Source organism: Lucilia cuprina, chromosome 6 (genome assembly GCF_022045245.1).
Source record: "Lucilia cuprina isolate Lc7/37 chromosome 6, ASM2204524v1, whole genome shotgun sequence".
Taxonomy (NCBI): Eukaryota; Metazoa; Arthropoda; class Insecta; order Diptera; family Calliphoridae; genus Lucilia; species Lucilia cuprina.
The window spans coordinates 62,711,566-62,733,996 of NC_060954.1; the positions used below are offsets into that span (position 1 = coordinate 62,711,566).

At 25.5% G+C, this 22,431-nt stretch overlaps 1 protein-coding gene across 9 annotated transcripts; it reads right to left on the reverse strand.

Moving 5' to 3' along the window:
* Window positions 1-457: 457 nt before the first annotated feature.
* LOC111675884 (aldehyde dehydrogenase, dimeric NADP-preferring) lies at window positions 458-22,431 on the reverse strand. Of its 9 annotated transcripts, none has more exons than XM_046954955.1 (12): window positions 22,248-22,431; window positions 18,331-18,446; window positions 18,190-18,258; window positions 12,724-12,761; window positions 12,395-12,453; window positions 5,889-6,291; window positions 5,436-5,830; window positions 5,171-5,368; window positions 4,241-4,356; window positions 1,739-1,874; window positions 1,518-1,668; window positions 458-654 (listed from the first exon to the last, which is right to left on the reverse strand). In XM_046954955.1, the coding sequence occupies exons 2-12, from the start codon at window positions 18,410-18,412 to the stop codon at window positions 640-642; spliced, it is 1,662 nt and encodes a 553-aa protein (XP_046810911.1). In that variant the 5' UTR covers window positions 18,413-18,446; window positions 22,248-22,431; the 3' UTR covers window positions 458-639. The 9 variants fall into 9 exon arrangements, with proteins under 9 accessions (XP_046810911.1, XP_046810910.1, XP_046810909.1 ...); XM_046954954.1 differs by lacking the exons at window positions 458-654; window positions 4,241-4,356 and adding exons at window positions 1,109-1,426; window positions 3,849-3,964; XM_046954953.1 differs by lacking the exon at window positions 458-654 and adding an exon at window positions 1,109-1,426 and having other exon boundaries at window positions 22,248-22,429.

A 22,431-nucleotide genomic window follows, 5' to 3' on the forward strand; every position in this document is an offset into this window, starting at 1 on the left:
TGCATAGTATATCATGCAAAGCAAAGTTGTGTAAAGATTTAAAAAGTGGCAGTTATAAATATATCAATTTTGCCAACCGTTTCTGTAACGGTATTTAGAAATGTTTCTATAGGATTTCTTTACTGAGAACAATATTTGAGCGGTAACGGTAGTGAACTGAATTGTTATAATTTTTAAGGTATTTTAAGAGAAATTGAAAAAAGTAGAATAGTACTAAAAATACTATTGCTAATATGGAAATATACTTTTAAATTATGTGTTCCTAAAACTTTACCAATTTTTTAACTTTTTATTTTTATTAACAATAAAATTAAGAAAAATTAATTATTAGTAATAAAATGAAAATAATCATTTGACTATTTCTAAAAGTGTAAAATATGGATCAAACTTGTTTTAAAATGTCGTTAAAACTTAGCTTTTTAAAAAGTCCAGAAAGTCGAAATAAATAAACAAACACTTTTACACTTTTTATGTTTAAATATAAAATTATAAATTTTATTAAAAATTACATAGTACATACAATATTAAAAATAATTTGTTTATTACTTAACAAAACAATTTACAACAATTTTGGATTTGAAAACCAGTTCCATTAACCACTTTTATTTTTAAAATTAAATAACATGAAAAAAATATGTTTTAGTTTTGATCGCTCTGAAATTGAAAAAATAAAAGAAATTGAAAACAGAAACAGACAAATATTTCAAAATTAATATAAAAAAATTATATGCATTGATGTATGTTCAATATTTACTGCCCATGAGTATCAAAGTTAGAATATAATAATTATAAAGCTTTTTAAGAATATAATATATAGATAAATTTATTATATATTTTACTACATTTTTATTTGAATATTAATAATTTACTGTAATGTTCCAAATTTAAAAAAAAAAACTTATTAGCTTATTGCTGAATTTTATTATTTATTTAATATACAAATATGTAAAGAAACTATGTATGTAAATAAACAATTGTTGATGTAATATGTGAAAAATAACAAAACTACATAATGTTTTAAAGAAAATAATAACTACAAACATACATATTTTTATGTATGTATGTTGTATATATAAATATTACCCAATAAGCCATGAATGACATTTTATGTAAGAAACTTTAAATTAAGAATGTAATATGATTTTAAAATTTTACTCCAAACTAAATACTAGATAGAAAGTTCAAATGATAGTAGGTATGTTTTTGGTGTTTTACATTATAAGTAGATAGAAGAAGACAATTTTCCTTTATGTGTTTCTTAGTAAGTATGTAAATAAGGGATGAGGTAAGCGATGCTGATCAAAACGGAAACTTCACAATAATGCCATCCTAGACGTGTTTACAAGAGTTGTAAAACAGTGTTATTGGTTCATATTGTGTTTGTTTGTGTGTGAGTGTACTTAGTTTAGCGCGAAAACAGTTTTCCCTTTAATGTATATATTAGATGAGTTATTATTTTTTTTTTATTAAATTTATGAAATTTTTAATAACTTTGTTATTGAGACATTTTTATTTACCTGCATGAAATGATTTGCCAAGAATGTTAATCCAATGCCTAAACCAAAGGCAAATATATGTGTTAAATACATTTTAGGTAATGGACGACGTTTACGCAATAAGAAATTCAAAATATTTGCTTTACGTTCCGAATAGGGCGGATAGCGACCACTATAGGAAAGGAAACATATGTTATATTAAAATAAAATTGAAACTTAAATGGAAAAATGTTAATACTTACGAAGCTAATTTTTCTCCAAGTGGTTTTAAATCTTTACCCAGACATGATTTTTTATGGGTAAATGTATCAAAGCCATATTTGCCATGATAACAGCCCATACCACTAGAACCAACACCTCCAAATGGTAGTACATCAACTGAATTCGTAGAAATTCACAAAAGAAATATTTATTATTTTGCTGAAATATTTATTTTAAATAACATTTTAAAGGTCTTATCGTTTTTGTTTTATCTCTCGTTTTTAGCAGGATTTCTTTTTCAATATTTAATTTTTTAAGTCTTTCTCGTAACTGCGATTTTTAACGATATTGCTCGTTGCTTTTAATATTAAATCGATAAAGCCTTTAACATATTATTATGTTATAAAACAAGCATTATATCTTAGATAAATACAAAATTAAGCAAATTAAAATATAACAATTTTATAAAGGTTAGTGTATCGAATTGAATCAATTAACCTAAACTAATTTAATTTACTTGGTAATTATTTAAATTATCTTCAACAAATTGTATTATCAAAACACGTTATTAATTTATTACAAAGTTTGTACGGAATTTTTGTATATATAATCCTTAGTCAAATCCCAGAGACTAAAGTATTACATTTTGAATGATTGATGAAATCTGATTTTTTTCATCACATCAGAACCTCTGTGATATCTAGTTTCTTCTTTTAGATATCTTAAAATTAAGTTAGGTTAAGATATCTTAAAGAAGCCAATATATAGGAATATCAAACGGCAGAACTAAATTTATAAATATTATAACGCCTTGAATATAGCAAACCATGAATTTAGGTTAAGATATCACGGAATACTATTGTCTATGGTTTTGATATAAGGCCTATATGATTATTCAAATTCCGATCAAAAGTAAAAGCGGTTTTCTTTTTCCAAAAAAGTAAAACGACAACTTTTCGAAACGAAAACTTTTAGCCCGATTATAAAGGCCACTCCGATCAAAAGTGAAATTATAACATATTGTAAATAAATAGATAAAAACTTAAATAATAACTTTAATAATTTTAAACTAATGAAAGTATGAAGTTGTTTTCTATCTAAAAAATGTCATTTTCCTTTTTTAAGAAAGAAAACTAGGAAAGATTATTCCACTTTCGATCGGAATAGAATTATGTGTGAATTAACGTACAGTATTTCCAAAATTTATGTGCAAATAGGTAATAAAGTTTTTGAGAATTTATTTTATAAAAAAACCGGCCAACAATTTGTTGAGGTGTGCAATTTATAATTTTAGTAAATGGATGCATAAAAAAGCAAAAAATTTAAAGTGCCAATCAAGCATTAAATTAAATTAAATAATAATAATAATAAATAATATTACATACATAAATGTGTATACATATAGCTTCCTTCATAAGTTTTTATAGAAAACAGATGTGTTTTACTTGAAATTTTGATCCACATATGTGTAAACATATAAATTTTAAAATCTGTTTTATTAAGATGTTTTATCTAAGCAAAATATTAGTTAATACTAGCAGTCAAAGGGAAATTTTGTGCTAATTACTCATACAAATGGCTAAAAGGGAATACTAAGCCAAAGTGTTGGGAAGAAGAAGTGTAATTATAATATCTAGCAAGAATCTCTTTAAGAGAAATACATTGAAATTTAAATAATAAAATTTTGGAAAATTTTTAAGGAAATCATTAAAGTCTAATTATTTGTAAATACACACATAGACACAAGTGGCTAATAGGTTAATAAAACAGTTTTATTGTTTATACCTTGAAAATGACTTAAAGTATCATTACTGCAAAAACCTCCACTGGATGTTTGAGCTTTAAATAATTCTATAGTTTTTTGAGAATTACTCAAAACATATAATGCCAAAGGTTTTCCTCTATATTGTACACAAATTAAAAGTATTGTTTAAAAGATTTAAAAATAAATAAAATAATATATAAATAAATAAAAATAAATTAATGTTAATATGGTATGTAAATATATAATACATGCAAACACAATACGTATATGTATATAAAAAAAGAAATAAACAAAAGGAATTCTTTCGTCAGACTTAAAACTATAAACCCTTTAGAAATGCATGCATAATTTCTATTAATAGTTTATTAATTAAATAAAACCAATACCTCCGACGTGCATAATAGTGTCATTACTGCAAAATCCACCACTTTGAGTATTATCTATAAACTCCTGTACGAGTTTCTGCGATTTGGAGAAAACATAAACCACTAAAGGCTTTTCCCTATTTGAAAATGTTTAAAAGTTTATATAATAACAAACATAAATAATAAATAATATTTTATTATATAAAAAAAAACAGATAAATAACATAAATATATAACGCCACCAACACCTTAAAAATCCTTGACCTATATATATTCGTATGTACTACAACTATACTACAACTATTTAGGAATAAACATAAAATCTTCTGAAAAATTCTCTAAACAAAATTTCACCTTCACCCAGAAGTTTGATTTTAGACATGAATTAAATTTGTTTCTTTTGGTTTTCTTACCGGCGTAATGCATTATTGTATCATTTAATAAAATGCCTCCTGATTGTGTACCGTGTATAAATAAATTTTGTACTTCTGGTTCCATTGTGAAAATGTACATCGCTAGTGGACTTTCTCTAATATATTTTTATTTTTTGTTTCGTTAATGTATGATTTTTTTTGTTTCATGTAAATCGTGGGACAAGACACATGTTTGTAAATGAAAAATAAAAAAATATAAATAAAATGAGTGCAAATGTTTGTTTTTCTTTTTCCAAATTAATTTAAAAGTAATAATAATAATAATATTTCTCTAGAGAATTACACATAGAGCAGGAACAATTCATTTTCATACCTACCATGGGGAACGAGTTTATTTTTAAAATATTTATTTTTTTAACAGTTGAGTTTCCCCTCTATGTCATTCTCTATGTTGTGTCATTAAAATTTTTTTTTCCAAATTTAAATTTTTTTCCATGAAATGTGCTTTTATATGTGTGAAAATAATGAGAAAACACAATACAAAAGTACAATGAATATGAAAAATTAGAACCTCCCTGGGACACAATAACAACAATATTCAAATTAAATTTTACCATTAAATACAAAAAAAAACAACGAATTAATTTGAAATTAATTCGGAAATCACCAAAAAAAAAAATAAATATAAATAAAGCATAGAAATACGTTTAACTCTTTCATATTAATTAAAAATACTTTTCATTAGCAAATTAATGAAAATTTTTAAGTATTTTACATAAGTCAATGACAATTAAATTATGCAATTATATTATATACAAACTCTACAGTTTAAAGTGTCTATTTTATTCTGATTATTGAATGATTTTGATTCAAAATTTTAACAAATTTCTAGTTTTCAACGTCTTCATATGCCTTGCATTTGTAAATGTAAGAATTTTTTTAAATAAAATTCTTGCAAACTTGTCTTACCTGGAATTAATGAATTTAATTGCTTCATAGGCACTCTCCACATTAATAATTGGCAAGATGGGTCCGAATATTTCTGATTGCATAACGGGATCTTCTGGTTTTACATCAACAATTACAGTTGGTTCAATAAAACGTTCGGCAGCATTGTGATTGCCACCAATAGCAATTTTGCCATGTTTCATTAAACCCACTAAACGACTGTAGAAATAGTAAAATGTTAAAAAGTTAAAACAAAATACTTATGACGCCGTTTTCTAATACATACTCAAAATTAGTTTTATTAATAATACGACTGAGATCAGGACTGTCTTTGATATTGTCACCGTACCATTCCTTAAGTATAATTTTGGCTTCTTTGATAAATTGTTCCTGAATTTCTTTGGAACACAAAACATAATCGGGAGCAATACATGTCTGGCCGCAATTTATTAATTTGCCCCATAAAATACGTTTAACGGCAGTTGTTATTTCTACAGATTTATCAATATAACAAGGACTTTTGCCACCCAATTCCAAAGTACAAGGTGTCAAGTACTTATTAGCCGCAGCATGTATAATCTGGCCAACGCGTGTGGAGCCAGTATAGAAAATGTAATCAAAACGTTGCTTAAGCAGTTCTGTTGTTTCTTCGGGACCACCACAAACGACTGGATAGCATTCCTAGAAGTAAAATATATTATTATACGCACAACCAGACAATTTTCCCATTTCAACTTACATTATCCAAATATTTTGGTAATGTTTCTTCTATAAATTTAGCACAATTTGCTGCAATTTCACTGGGTTTTAAAACAACACAATTACCAGCTGCTATGGCAGATGCTACAGGAACCAACAACAATTGCAAGGGATAATTCCAGGCACCAATCACAAGTACCACTCCATAAGGATCATTATAAATTTGCACATCATCCATTAAATTGACCAAAGGTTTCTCAGGTAAATCTGGCTTTACCCAGTCATTTAAATTGTACAGAATGTGTTTTATATCGTTTTTCATAAACTCTGTTTCAACGACCAAACTTTCCTGTTTGGGCCGACGCAAATCGGCGTCTAAAGCATTAATCATGTCATTTTCATGCTCCTCATACATTCGCAGGAGATTTTCCAACTGTTTCTTTCTAAAAAAAGAAAATTATATAATTATTGTTTATTATTAAATAGTAAATCCCTGCAAAAATTTAAACTACTCCCTACACGCGTGAAAAGAGTACTTCTCAAAGGACTAGGAGTAGTCTAAAAGTAATGTGATGTCCTAGGTAATCCATAAAGCTTTTTTAATTCCAAAATGGACGTATTGCCCGGGTTGTACTGTCACTGTATTCACTTTAGTATAGTTATTTTTAAAAGTGCCGCTGGAGAGATGGGCTTTAATATATTTTTTTTAAATGCACAACAGTTCTCTCATAGTTTTATGTGAAGTTCGACTATCCATCTGCCATTGTCCTAAATCACTTTTTAAATCATTTCGAATGTTAATTGTATCTTCTAACTGTACAGGCACATCATCTTCTTCTATAAAAGCTTTTCCATCTGCAGGTTCAATACAATCAAAATACTCGGCCTCTTTCTTTTTCAAATTTGTTTGAATTACCCAAAATTGAAAATTTTGAATAAACATTGTTTATTAAAATCTAAAATATATATGTTTAGAAATTGTTTAGGAATATGTTCGAAGAAGTTATTACAAATTAATTCGCTTATTCTTTTTAAATCGTTTTCTTTTTTTCTTTTCCTCCTATAAAATACCTACAGAGAGCGAACTCTTTGTAGTGTTGTCCGTAACAGTTAGGCTGTAGCCGATGGTTCTTTCCTGGGGAAGAAACTTTTGGTTGATGCCGCTGTCGCTGGGTTAACAATCTTTGGACGAGTATGACTCGCGCCGTTCCGGAGCAAAGATTCAATTGTCGTGGGAACGTGTCCGTCTGTCAGTCCATGCATTTGTTAAAAAGGCTATCAGAAAGGCTTTCGTGAATTATTGCTATTGTATATTTAACGTTTTATAAATAACGAGGATACAAGCAAAATTCCGATAAAATTCATGATTTTTTATGATCGGGTCTTTTTACCTAAAATTTACCTAAAATAATTGCACCTTAAAATTTATGAATCAGAAATACTTAAAACAAATTTTAAGTATTTGAATTTAATTAAAAAAATTGCACAATTTATTAACAAACAAGTAAGAAATTGTAGTCGGGCGAGGCAAACCATACCCTATACCATTTACAAAAATAAATAGCTTCGTCTACGGTACTATAAAAGATCATGTGACAAATTTCATTGAATTATCTTCAAAATTGCATTCTGTGGTTTGATTACAAGGTTTCCATGGACGAACAGACATATCAGAATAATTTTCTGAGTCGATTGGTATACTTTAAGGTGGTTATAGGGCCAATCCCTTATAAAAGTTTGCAACACAATTTGTTTAGTTCTCTCAGATTTCTAATATACATATATACATTTACAACATGTATATATGTGAGTATATATGTATGTATGTGCAAACATCACAAATTTATAAATAATTTCAAATTGTTATAAATTTTTAAAAAGTTACACATAACGCAAAATTTCCCACACAATAAAATTAAAATTCTAATTGTTTATATCAAAATTCAATTAAATTTGCTACCATTACACGTACTTAATATTTAATAAATATGTTTGTAAATATGTTTGTATGTAGTTATCATTAAATATATAAATATTAAGTTTTTTTCTCTCTTTAAAAGGCGTTTGTTTGTTTAAAACAAACGTGTGAAAATGAATAAATTAATTAATAAACATTTAAAAGAAACGAAAACTAAATGTATCTACGTATGTATGTATGTATGTATGTATGTATGTATGTATGTATGTATGTATGTATGTAGTACGTGTGTATGTTTTGTATGTTACGCATTAACTTGGAGAATTACTTCCGATTTTGTTAGATATTGGTAGTAAACTGGATATCAAATAGATTGAGCTTATAAACTGCTAATGATAACAGTTTTTAGGCAAAAATTAAAATACGAATTTACGAAAACAATGATTTGACAAATGAATTATAAACAACGAAATTATTTAAAGAATTTTAAGAAAAAAAGAAAAACATGATAAAAACAACGGTTAATGAAATAAAGTAGCGGCAAATGTTACTTGTTTGTTAACCAAACTACTAGTCAGCCAGCTAGACAACCAACCAACCAACCCATCAGTTAGTTAACCAAGCAATCAGCCATATGGATGAGCAAGGTCAATGCCAAAACAAAATGTATACAAAGCAAAAAAATACAACACATTTAAACAAATAAATTCCATCAATTAACATATTGCGAGTGTTTAACAATTTTAAACACATCGTTGTTGATCAATTAAATCATGAGGAATTCTAAATAAGAATTCTAATTTGCTGCTTAAAAATTTTGCCTAAAAATAATAAACGTAAAGTTTATTTTTTTATTGCACTTAACACAGACAGACAGTAGGTGGGAAATGGAAAGTAAAATCAAATATATTTATCAAATTATAATGAAAAAAAAATAACTTTCATCTTCAGTTAAAAACTCACAAATAAGTATATAAAGAGAGATATAAATACATAGATATGTGAAATATTTTTTATTGCTATTTTTAGTTATACTTGAAATGCATATTTATTTATTTATTTATTTATTTATTTATCTACTTTTATAAACATATACACATGTTCACAAATATTTATTTAAATTATTTATCAAAAAAAAAAAAAAAAAAAAAAAAAATAAATAAAATGATTCACTTCTTTTTTCTCTTTTTCTTTTACCAAGTTTTAAAATTTAATTGCAAACCTTGATTAGAATACTTCCGTTTTAGAACCTAATCTGCTCGTTTGTAAATCTAAACACACAAAAAACCCATCAAACTCATAAACTATATACTAGACGAACCAAAAAATTAAAAACACGAGCAATTTTATATATTCAACATTGAAATTAGTTTTTCAAATATAAAATTTATTCAGATACCAATAGGACTTTTCTTTTAGCTTTATTATTATCTAATTAAAAATATCGGTTCCTCAAATGTATAAATTGCAAATACATTGGGTATTTTAGAAATTACATTTACTATATAATCAAGGCACTTAAGTACAATTCCAATCATATATTGATATAAATATAAGCATCAATGTGATATTTGGAAGAGTCTCCTTTATGTGGACTTTAGTTTTATATATGACTGAACTTTGAACGTAGATCTCAAGAGAGTTACTAGATTTAATAACAACTATTGTTCCGTTGATTTTTTCTAAATACATACTTAGGTTTTAAACTATAAAGTGATTTTATCTAAGAGGATCTATTAGGACTTATAATGTATCCAACATTTTGGTTCAAGAAAACTCAATTTCAAATTAGATTACTATACTTGAATTTTTAAGTAAGATATAAATGTTAGTCATATTTGGAAAGATACCTTATTTGGAACGATTTGGTCGATTTTCAATACCAAGCAAACTGCATCAATTGTGGAAAATTTGCAGGATATAGACATCTAAACTTTTCCAGAAATCATTATATGATGATAAGGATTAGTGCAAATGTCCAGCCGGATTAATGCTTGAAGTATATTTATACTGCCGTATCCAAAAACGGTTGTTAATAGTTCCATATAAAAACAGGTTTATTATGAAAACTTATAAACACTTAATACTAGGCGTGTACATTTCTATTTCCCTCTGTGTATCGCTAATTTCGGAAGATCCACCTTTAGGAAAGTCTAAATCTATATTTCTAAAAAATATTAAAGCAATTCCTTCATAAGGGAAATTACTAGACAATCAGATAGATATATCTTATTATAGAATATATCTTAAAATTATCTTCTAAAAGTTAAATAAACGTTATCGCCATAATTTTTTCCTAAATAATAAAAAACCGATATAAAACAAATATTGCTTTGATGACTTTTCTTTTTAATGTAAAAATGAAGATATTGTATTGATATCTTCTATAGAAAATATTTTCCAAATGTTTGTAGGGATTATTCTATACGAAACTCCTCAACAATAACATTTTATCGCCATATGTATGCAGTATGGAAATTTATAGAATTTAGTAGAAATATTTAATAAAATTCAACAGCAACAACAATTAAATGTTTAAAAACAAAAGATAAAGTTTAAAAGTTAAAGATCATTAAATCCAGTTATGAATATTATATTAATTAAGAAAAAAAGCGAATCTGGCAAATTAAAGTTTTAATTACTCTATTAAGGCATTAATTATTAAAAAATAATAAAAATAATATTTTAAAGTTTATAATAAGCATCTTTAGTAAACAAAGTGAGTATGTACTTACTAAAACAAATAAAAAAGAATTATACACATACAAATAATTTAACATTGTATTTAATAAAAAAAATACAGATTTTAAATTAAGTATAATATAATTGTAAATCACGTAATAAATCGTATGCAATATTGTGCACTTTAACATTATAAAACCATAAAAAAACTATCCAAAAGTTGCAAAAAACAAAAACTTTGTATTTTTTCAAAATTGTTTTAATTTAAAGTTAAACTAATAAATTGACAATTAAAAACAGACTATAAAAATGTTGGTCAAGTACAATCCTGTAATATTTGAATGTAAATATGATTTTTAATTACTACTGTTATGTAAGTTAATAATTTTCTAACAAAAATTTATTACTTTTATTGTCATGGGAAAAATAGTAGTTTTTATTACATATTTTTAGCATTTGTTTTAATTAATATTTCTTCAAAATGTGCACCTTAATTGCCAAAATAAAATTGTTTGGAAAATAATTATTACTTAAGCGTAAAACACTTACAATTTTTACACTTGCTTTTAATTTTAAATTTTTAAATAAAATAAAATTTTAAGTGCGAAGAGAGCTTATATACATAATTCAGGAATAGAAAATTTTGCGCTTTTTTCAGAACAATTTTTCTAGGCTTCGGTATTTTTTCTAAGTCTAGTCTATAGTCTAGTCTATAGTCTAGTCTATAGTCTAGTCTATAGTCTAGTCTATAGTCTAGTCTATAGTCTGGTCTAGTCTGGTCTATAGTCTAGTCTATAGTCTGGTCTATAGTCTAGTCTATAGTCTGGTCTATAGTCTAGTCTATAGTCTGGTCTATAGTCTAGTCTATAGTCTAGTCTATAGTCTAATAGTATAGTTTATAATCTAGTCTATAGTCTAGTCTATAGTCTAGTCTATAGTCTAGTCTATAGTCTAGTCTATAGTCTAGTCTATAGTCTAGTCTATAGTCTAGTCTATAATCTAGTCTACAGTCTAATCTACAGTCTAGTCTATAGTCTATAGTCTTGTCAATAATCTAGTCTATAGTCTAGTCTATAATCTAGGATATAGTCTAGTCTATAGACTAGTCTTTAGTCTAATCTATAGTCTTGTCTATAGTCTAGTCTATAGTCTAGTCTTCTATATACTTTAAGTTTGTTACTCATTTTGTCTTAAAACATTACAAATCATAAACTTAAACTTAAAACCATCAAGTATTGTACGTATTTTGTTTAACTTACTCTTTAATTTAAATTTAATCCTAATTTTTTTAAAAACTGAACTTTATTAAGTAGAAATTAAGATGTGTTTTATTTGAATTTAAACTAAACGATTACTATTCAAATATACGTAGTATTTCTTCCTTTTAAAGTTTTTAAAGTAATTATTTAACAGCGAAATTAATAGAGATCTTTGTAAAAAGATAAAACAATCTGAAAGGTTTTAGCAAATCATTATAAAAACCCGAAAATTAGAGTTATGGCACTCTGTATAATTACATTATGTACCGACATACTTATGTATGAATGTATGTATGTTTTTCAATTTATTTGAACTTAATTTTTGGACTATTTTAATATTCAGAATAACTTAATAACTACTCTATTCACAATATGTATTTCAATTCAATATTTATTTTAAAACAACACATCTAAATGTTTGGCATTCAGCAAAACGAACAGCAAAAAAGCCTTCTAATAAGAAAAAAACCTGTTGTAACAACGCAAACATTAACAAATTATTTTCATAATATTTCGCACTTTTGTTTCGAATATTCTATTCACAAATTTAAAGAAAAATATAAAAATTATTCATAAATATGTATTTATAACTTCCTTTTCGTTTTATTGTCCGCTTGTGTAGTTTTGTAAGTTTTAAGTAAGTTGATGTTGTTGTTGTTGATGTTAGTTTTGTTTTCGTTCACTTACCTAAAGCTGACATCTCTTGTTTTTCCACTAGCAAAAGCTGTGCGGCATCTTTGCAATATCTAGGTGTTGTTGTTTATTTTAGTTGAGGTAATTGTTAGCGTTTCCAATGGACAAGTAAGGTAGTTGTAGTAAATGTTATGAAATAACAAAAAAAGAAAAACAGGAAAATTACAAGAAAAATTTAATTTCGTCAGATTCAATTACATACATACATATAGGTACAAAAAAAGAAAATTATAAAGTATGAAGAAATAGAGCTACTAACTAGTTAGGTACATGTATTTTTTTAATAATAATTTTTATAAATTAAAATGATTTTCAATACTTACATCGTCGTAGTTGGTCATTTTTTCCACTTGGTAATTATCTGCAAGTTTTAAAAAATATAGAGTGTTTCGTTATGATTTTATTTTTATTAAATTTAAGTTATAGTTTTGCTTATTTTGTATCAATTACAATTTTATTTTGTTTTTGTTAGTCGTGTTTTTTGTTTTGTTGTTAATTGCGTAAAAATCACTTTCATTAATTGATTATTCCCGCAATCTCTACGTGCATACAAAAAGTAGAGTGGAATTTTTTATGAGCAAGTTTTATATGGACCGAAATTAAAATGAAAAAATATTAAAATTTATTCACAATTTTGCATCTACATTTGTTAGCCCGCAATTGTTATAGTAATAGTAATTTATTTTTAATTGATCTAATACTATTTTTTATTAAAGCTTTTTTATAATTTTATTAAATATCACACACGCAATCACTCACTGCTCCGGTCCAAAAGTTAATCTTTGCTTTAATGATACAACACGGAACGCTTTTTCCATTTATTTTATACTATACGATAGACAAACAGTCAGACCAAAAGCAAAGACGAATAAGAGATAAAACGAAATAATCGACAAAACAAACCCCAAAAAATATATTTTTTTTATTAACTGAACAATCTTTTTCTACTATAAATGCCCGTTTGCCTTCTTTAGATACGTTAAATTTAGACGAGCGTTAAAAATCAACTGAAATACATCGCATTCGAATACCGCACAGTAGAGCAACTTTGAGAAAACAAACTTGAATAAAATCTGTGACCGTCAGTCAGCTGTTTTCTGATGTTTGTTTTGTTCAGCAAAGAGAATGTAAAATAAAATATAAAAGCTAATTCAAAAGAGAACTAACAACTAGAGTTGTATTTCGTTTAACAAAAACAATATAAAAACAGTGTTGCATAAACCGGCACAGGAAAATGCTTAACGGTAACCATATAATTTATATCTAGATCAGGAGGTTTATTATATTATATAATAGAACTAACTAATAATTTTTAAATTATAATTTCAGAAACGAAACACCAGAACCAAATATTTATTAACAAATAATATTTGGTCCATAAAAAAGAACTCACTGGTTCGACATAGTAATTTGTTTTTAAAGTGTCTACACTAAATGGTGTTATGTTCAAATATTAACATATTTTGAAGACATTTGGCGGTTGTTAGGTTCACAACAAACATAAGAACAACCATCTGTTCGAACAATAGACAATATTGTCGAATTGAATTATATATTCCATCATACATTCTGATCGAAATGATTCCAATTCCGATAGAATGGAATGTTTTATGATATTTTAATAACTTTTAAACAAATTATGGGGTATAAATACGATACAATTATTAAATATATAATATAGTATAGTAATATAGTTTTAATTGGCCTATTGTGGCTTTTATATTACATTTTGATGAAATAAATAAATAAATAAATAAATAAATAAATAAATAAATAAAAGAGATTGATATGATTCTCATCTGAACTTAAAATACATACATTCTAGTACTCAGTTATAAAATCCCGTATTTTGAGTAATGTCAGTTTATGAAAACTTTAGTAGGTGTGTCGATTAGGACGTCTCGGTCCGTTCGTATAGCTGCAAGGTGTCAATTTGGACAAAAAGTTCTTTTTTTTAATTAAGATGGTGACATGGGTTATGCTTTAGCAGTTTTATTTAGAAAATAATCCTTATCAGTTCATTAGGTTGAAAACTTGGAGTAGATAAGTTAATTAACAAACCAGTAAAACATTGGCAATGACTTGCAATTACTGAACCTAGATTACTATTTCAAACAACATGCATTTCTTAAAAAAGTCTGACATTCCGTTTTGATTTTTTTTAGAAAATTAATTAAGAAAAGTTTTTAAGAAGAATGTGTAATATATGTGTCTATTTAACCCCCTATTTATAAGCGAACGTGGCAAATGTTTGCACCCAAAGTCTACAGTTGACTTTAATTATTCAACTCAAAGTAGATATTTTTGCAAACATTGAGGAATCTCCTTAATCCTTCAAAATATTTGCAATAACTTTATAATTTATAAGCTTTAACAATCTAAATCAAATACACTTTTGATGTTCATATATAGTAAATTTGCATATAATATATATATATATATATATATATATATATATATATATATATATATATATATATATATATATATATATATATATATATATGTTTATATTAAATAATACTAGTTTACTTTATTAATGTCTATATATCCAAGTTAATTCTGAACCTTGGACATTAGCTATATAATTATTTTTAATATTTATATCAAAGTTCTATTAAGTATATATTGCACAGAAGAACCAGTTTAAATATTTATATTATTTATAATAAAAAAATGCACTTGTATTATTAATTCTTTTTAAAACGGGTTACTATTAAAACAATTAAAAAAAATATTTTTTCTTCACATTTTATACAATGTCTCGCAGTATTTATAACAATTATTTTTTTTAATTAGTTGCTGCAATAATTATTTATTATAATGTATGTATATGTAGTAGAAAGGTATTTTTCACAAGCATTATTCAAATATTTTGATTCATATGTTGATTACATTCTCCTTTTTAATTTTTTCACCAAAATTTATGTATTTTTTTTAATTAAGTTACATTCTAATATTTTCTAGTAATTTGTATTAAACTTTCTAGTATTTTGTATAAAACAAATTTAGAAGAAGCTAACCTGTTAAGAATGAAGTTTAAAACTAAACTAAATGTGTATGTTCAAAAACAAAATAAAATTGTGCTCTTTTAGTACTCAATATACAAATAAATGAAAAAAATCGTAAAAGTATTGTTATCAGACAAAAATTTATATATTAAAGTATACGTAAGTTTTTTAACAATCACATTATATCTGCCCTTAAAAAAGAAGTTTGTCTTTGATGGGTTTATGTTAAGGAATCAAGTACAAAAGAAACATTCGTATTAAAAACTTTTTGGAAAACTCAAGAATGTTACTTTGATTATAATTTTTATTAATCTCATTACCTAATGGTGTGTTGATTCCGAAAATATATTCTATATATATAAAAGAGTAGCGTTACTGACTGACCGAGCACAGCCCAAACGTATAATCCTAGAATCATGAAATGTTGACAGTAGATGTCTTTTTGGATATGTAGATCCACTAAGTAGGGATTTTGGATATGTGTATATAACCAAAAGGTTAAAACAGGTTTTCTTGATTATCTTACACAATATTAGTGATAGAAGAAAAAATTTTAATTGCATCTACTCTGGTACTTTTTCGAAATTCATACTTTTAAGGGGTAAAAATGTGTAACAAAACTGGTTTTGGTACCTTTTTGTGTCCATTATAACTTTTTAACTAATAAACATAAATACATTTTTTGTGAATATTTTGGATAGAATTTTGGAAGATAATTATCAGACATCTGTTTCGTAATTTTTTAAAATTCAGTGCTTTTGGGTGTAAAAGGTGAAAACTGTATTTTTGGTACTTTTTTTTAGCACATTAAGAAAACTTCGATTTATTGACATATTTTTTTTTAGATTTTGAATTTTCTAAGTTTGGAACCGAAACACATAAATCACGATTTTTATATAATGAACATTTATAAAAGGGACATTTTTAGCGCTTTTTGTTCTTCAAATGGTACTTTTTGAAATTTGAAACTAAATGGAAAACATTTTTGATTGTTTTTATTTTGATTGGGTAGCGAAGCACCCAAGGTACGCTAGTGTATTTACAGATATTGACCGTCAACTCATCTATTCTTATACTTTAAGTTAAAAAAATAAAAAATTAGGGCGATAGGATTATGTTAACTGGTAGCGCATCGACCATAAAGAGGATTTTTTTGGAATTTGGGTTGATTGATATTACCTTATTTATATGAAACTTCTATTATTTTACGAGAAATTTGTGGGTGATAAAGAAAAATATATAAAATTTTAATTAAGCAGATAAAAGTAAATAAAGTTTTTTTTTTCAAACCTTAATTTAAAAAAGCTAAATTTGTACTGAATGTATTTTCTTAATAGCAAAAACTTTGTTAATATTAAAAAATATATATTTTCTTATCAAATATAATCAAAATGAAGCGAATTATATGAAATTTATTTTAAGGGCATCTCTACTGTTTATATTATTCTATTATTATATACAAACAAAATATTCTTTATCTCATCTGATTTCAGTTATCAGAGTCAAAGTCATACGGGGGGAAACAGAGTTCACAATGTTTTTAAACAAATGTTTAAAAATGTATTTAGAAATACGCTACAAACAACAAATAAATTGTTTATTTTTACATACATATTTACATAAATTCATAAATATTAAAAAAAGCATATTAATTATTTATTATGTAAAATTCACTAACGAGAGATGAAAAGTTTCTAAAATATTCAAAGGTTATACTTCTATTTATTATTAGAATCTATAGTATATTTTACAAATGTAAATGTAAGAAAAACTGTTTGTTGGCTGGTATTGCAAAAGTCACAGGAAAACAGCTTTCTTACCAATTATATACTTAATACATGTCAAGTAATGATGATTTTTAATAAATTTAATATTTATGAGTAAATTAACCACGATTAGCATGAAATGTTTTTTCTTTAATGATAAAGAAGGTTTTATGTTCTTTATACAAAATATCGATTAGATACTCGTATTCTATATAAATACATACATGCATCTATCCCAGCAAACAAAATAAGGTGAAATTGAAATGTTGTTTATAATGACATTTTAGAATAACTTTAAACTAAAAAATATATACTGGGTCTTCCTAAATCACTTGTGTAAAATATTATATACTTTATCAAACTCGACTATAATTTCTTGCGTCATTGCATAAGAAATAAATTAATACACCATATTTTATAAAAAATAATATACTAATAATTCTACTCTAAAGCTTGTTTCTATTTAAGCAGCTTGACTATATACAGTAGTGGTCAAAACATTTAGAACTGAGACAACATTTCACAGTTTTCTTAATTTATGTTTAAACGGATAATAATAATTTAGTAAAATTAGAATTAATATAATTTGTGAACCTAAAAAAATCTCTCAAAAAAAGTATAATATTGCATCTGTTCCGAATGTTTTAACCACTACTGCATATTATAAATTTTATATATGTATGTATGTACTTATTAATTAAAAATAAATACAAGAACCTGCTTATAGAATAACAATTTATACTTTATATGTACATTAAACAAAGTACAATTAACCTCTTTGATTGAAATATTAAAATAGTTAATTATTCCATAAAAAATTTGCTCTGATAAATTATTATCCCATTTATATGTAGAAACAAAAAACACTGTACCCATAATTATGGGTCAAATTCATTCAGCATTTAAATGCGTTTAATATATTTCAATTCTGGCAATTAAATACGAGGTTTTAAAATATTCTAATGTCCGAATATTTACACATAAATAAGTTTGTATAAAATAATTAACTTACCAATATCTATAACCTCAATCTTTTCAAAGGGTACATTTTGATTCACCTGCATGACTGATGTTGTGGTCTCTATAACAAAGATTAAATACAGAATTAAATATATTTTTAAATACACATATTCTAAACGGATAAACTTCATACCAACGCTATTTATGATGGGTATATCCAATATTGTATGTTCAGTATTATTATTATTCGATATATGACCATTTTGATCCGTCATTTTAAGCAGATTTCTGTTTTAAACTTAATGACAACTGAAAATAAGAAAAATTTAATTAATCTAAGTTTATGATGATTTGTAAACAAAAATTATTTTCTTTATTTCTTTTTTCCACTTTATATTTTAAGACAACCTTTAATTTTTGCTGATTTTATAAAACTGACTTGAAATTTGCAAACATTAGTGCAACAGCAAAATATTTATAATACAAAAAATAAATTAAATAAAAAAATAAAAAAATACTGAATGGCATTCTATGCACCTTTTCTCAAAATGAATTTTTAATATTTAATTAACAACTTAATAAAATTCAATGCAAATAAATACAAACACATATTTTTTTTAAATTTGTAGATTTTACAAATAAAGAAATATGAAGAATTTTTTATAATTAAATGCATGTAATTAGACTAGACTATAGACTAGACTATAGACTAGACTATAGACTAGACTATAGACTAGACTTTAGACTAGACTATAGACTAGACTATAGACTAGACTATAGACTAGACTATAGACTAGACTATAGACTAGACTATAGACTAGACTATAGACTAGACTATAGACTAGACTATAGATAGACTGTAGACTATTCCGATCACGACTGTTGTTCATGTTGAGAGATAATATTATTATTAAGAAACCCTACAATTTTATAGTAATAGGTATACATAAGTGTTCTAGTCAAACAGCCAGAATTTTATACCTTTGCACACACGACCCTAATTTTGTAGAATAAAACGGGCATTACACGATCGAACTGTTTAGAAGAGAATGCGTAGCAAATTTGTTAATTTATAAACCTTACGATGTAATATTTAATAGAATTGAATACCTACATATGAATATATTATTTTGACTGTGGACTTTATTTTTAAATTTTAAAAAATATGTATGCATATATTATTTACATTAAGACTTTTGCTATTAGATTACAATAGACATTTCCTATATACCAAACCATTACTTTAAGACCGGCAAGTAATCTGAAGATATTGTTTGCAGAACTGTTCCAGGGAATGTAATTATTAAGTTCACTAGAGCTAATCTATTTTAGAGTCAATTATAAATTTATAATGAAAGTAAAATTAAAAAGATAATAATTATGAAGTTATTTAATACGTATGATTTTATTGTATTTTAGATGATTTTTTTATGTATGCATTTAGCATTAAAAGACATATTCAATCTAAAACTAAATACTAAGTACAGTAGTTTTCCGATTTAACGACCATTCAATTCTACGAACATCGCATTTAACGAACAAGCTAATTTTTCCTATTGACTACCTTAAATAACGAACTAAACTTGTTTTTGTACTCTGTTTAACGAACTAATAAAAATATTATTATTTAAAGGAAGATAAAATTACATTTATCAAAAATAACAAATAACCTAAGTTGTAGCAAGCGGTGTTTTTTTTACCCAAAACTGTAACACATTCTGGGTTCTTATTAAATTTTAGTTCGATGTAGCTATGTCCTTCCGTCCTTCAGATAATCACTTTAACGCTCAATACTCGCTAAACAATACGAGTACGCCGAGTACTAACCGATATCTATAACAAATTTTATGAGAATCGGTCCATAATTGAGCTTACCCTTCATATCAGGCAACCTTAAGAAAATTACATCAAACGCTCATTACTCGCTTAAAAATACGAGTATAGCGATGAACTTCGAGAAATAACTTTAAAGCTCATGACAGAATTAAAAATACAACGATTAAATTCGACACAAATATGGTTTGAAGGTGGGTATATAAGATTCGGAATTCTGTGTTTTGTGCTATTTTTATAAAAAAAGAATTAATTTTTATAAAATACATTTAAAAAATATTTTATGTACCTATTTTTAATTATTTTCCTACCAAAAACCCACATTTTACTTAGTACTGCATATAACGAACTTTTCAATTTTACGAACAGGCCTGACAACATATGGGTTCGTTAAATCGGAAAACTACTGTATGTAGATTGTCACTAATAAACATTTCATTCAATAAACCTTAAAAATATATGTCAAGACAAGTAACACTGTTGACTGCCTCAACTAAATGTATAGTTAAATATGTTATATTACTTACTTATTTACATACATATGTACATATTTGTATGTGCGAACGTTTGAACTTGAATTTTAAACTTGTATTCATTTGTTTATTTATTTAATTGTTTAAACAATACATTAGTAGTTGTTTAAACAATTTGTAACAGATTTTATTGTAGGACTTTTTTTGAGTTTGGTTTATTACTCTTGTGCTGAAAACGTTATAGAAGTACGAACTGAAAAGTGATGTCAACTTTCATTTGAGCAAATAAAAATCAATAAAAATGTGTACATTGTATGCAATATCCTAATAATCTAAAAGTAAGAATTTTAAAAGGATTATTACAAAATAAAGTTTTTCAAAATATATTCAAATATTGAGAGCATTGTACACTAAAATGTACATCATTTCTATAGTTTTTTTCTTATTGGGTGAGTTCAATAACTAATTTCTTTTTATGAATGTGTACAAAGTAAGTGAACAGACCTATTATATTAACAAAAAATCATTTATTATAGAAAAAAACACTGAAAATACTTTGTCCAATTAAAAATAACACTTAAATTAACTGAAGGGCTTTTGGCAGACTAAACAAAAATAGTTAATTAACATTTAAATTTATACTTTACATTTCAAATATTAACTTTGATATAAAAGATTTAAAGATTCAATGTTTAATTTGGATTTTTTTCTATCTTCTGATTTGGGTTTATTGCCTTATAACAGTTCTTAATAAGCATCAATTACACTCGCGATTTTTGCAATGATAGGCCCTTAAATAACCCTAACCCCCATGCAAACTTAACCATAAGAATCGCGATGAAATTCTTCATAACTAACTTTTATTAAAAACAAAATTCTTCTCGAAATTTCATTCGGATTGCCTCATATTTGAGAGATCATCATTAAAAAAAAAATAAAAAATTTAAAATATACTCATTATTGGTGTAGGGTATCATATGGTCGGTCATGTCCGAATATACTGTTCTACTTTTTTATCATAACGATATTTGAATTTAAATTACAATAACGTCTTACATTGATTAATATCAAGATGAATTCAGAAATTCTTATATAGAAAAATTTCCCAAAAATACTAGTTACATACACATGTAAATGAAGAGTATTAAAACAAAACCGGTCACGTGACTGGTGGTTCCTGGTGATTTAATACCGGTTTAAGTTCTAATACTTTATATAAAAGGGCCATTTTGACAAAACTGTGTGTTGATGTTTAATATGTATTGTAAATTTCACTAATATATTCATTAAAATATATCACATTTTAACTAAAGTTTGAATTTGTTCTAAGAATGATATAAAGATACATACATATGTACATATGTGTGTAGTAGTTTTTAAAGATCAAAAACATTTCAAAAAAAGTTTTATGGTTTAAAATAAATAATTAAAAAACACTGAGTATGAATAATGGCAACAAAACAAATTATAGAAATATACATAAATTTATAGACATAATAATGAAGTTACTTTAAAAAAAACGTACGTCACGTATGATTTGATTTTGAAAGTACAAATACGTTACAAACCAGTACACCCATCCAACAAATATTTCTACATACAAAGTTGAATATAATGAAATAGTTATTGCACATCCAAAAATCAAGTAATTTTTAATTAAAACAAAAACTATTGTATAATTTCAAATACATATTACAATAAATGCCAATATTAGGAATAAACTTTAAGAGATCCGTTTAATTTTTTTTAAACATAGGATCTTTACATAAATAAAACACACACACACTGTAAAACACTCACTCACTTTGCTTTGTACCTGTACTTGCACTTGAATACTCTATATGGCGATTTGTTAACTTGATAATCTTGAAATAATTTTTTTTTTATTTTTGTTTAATAAAACTTTATTTAAACAGCAGTAAAATATTACTTAATTTTGATAATTGCTAATCGCTTGTTATCACAATATACTTTTTTATTTAATCGTA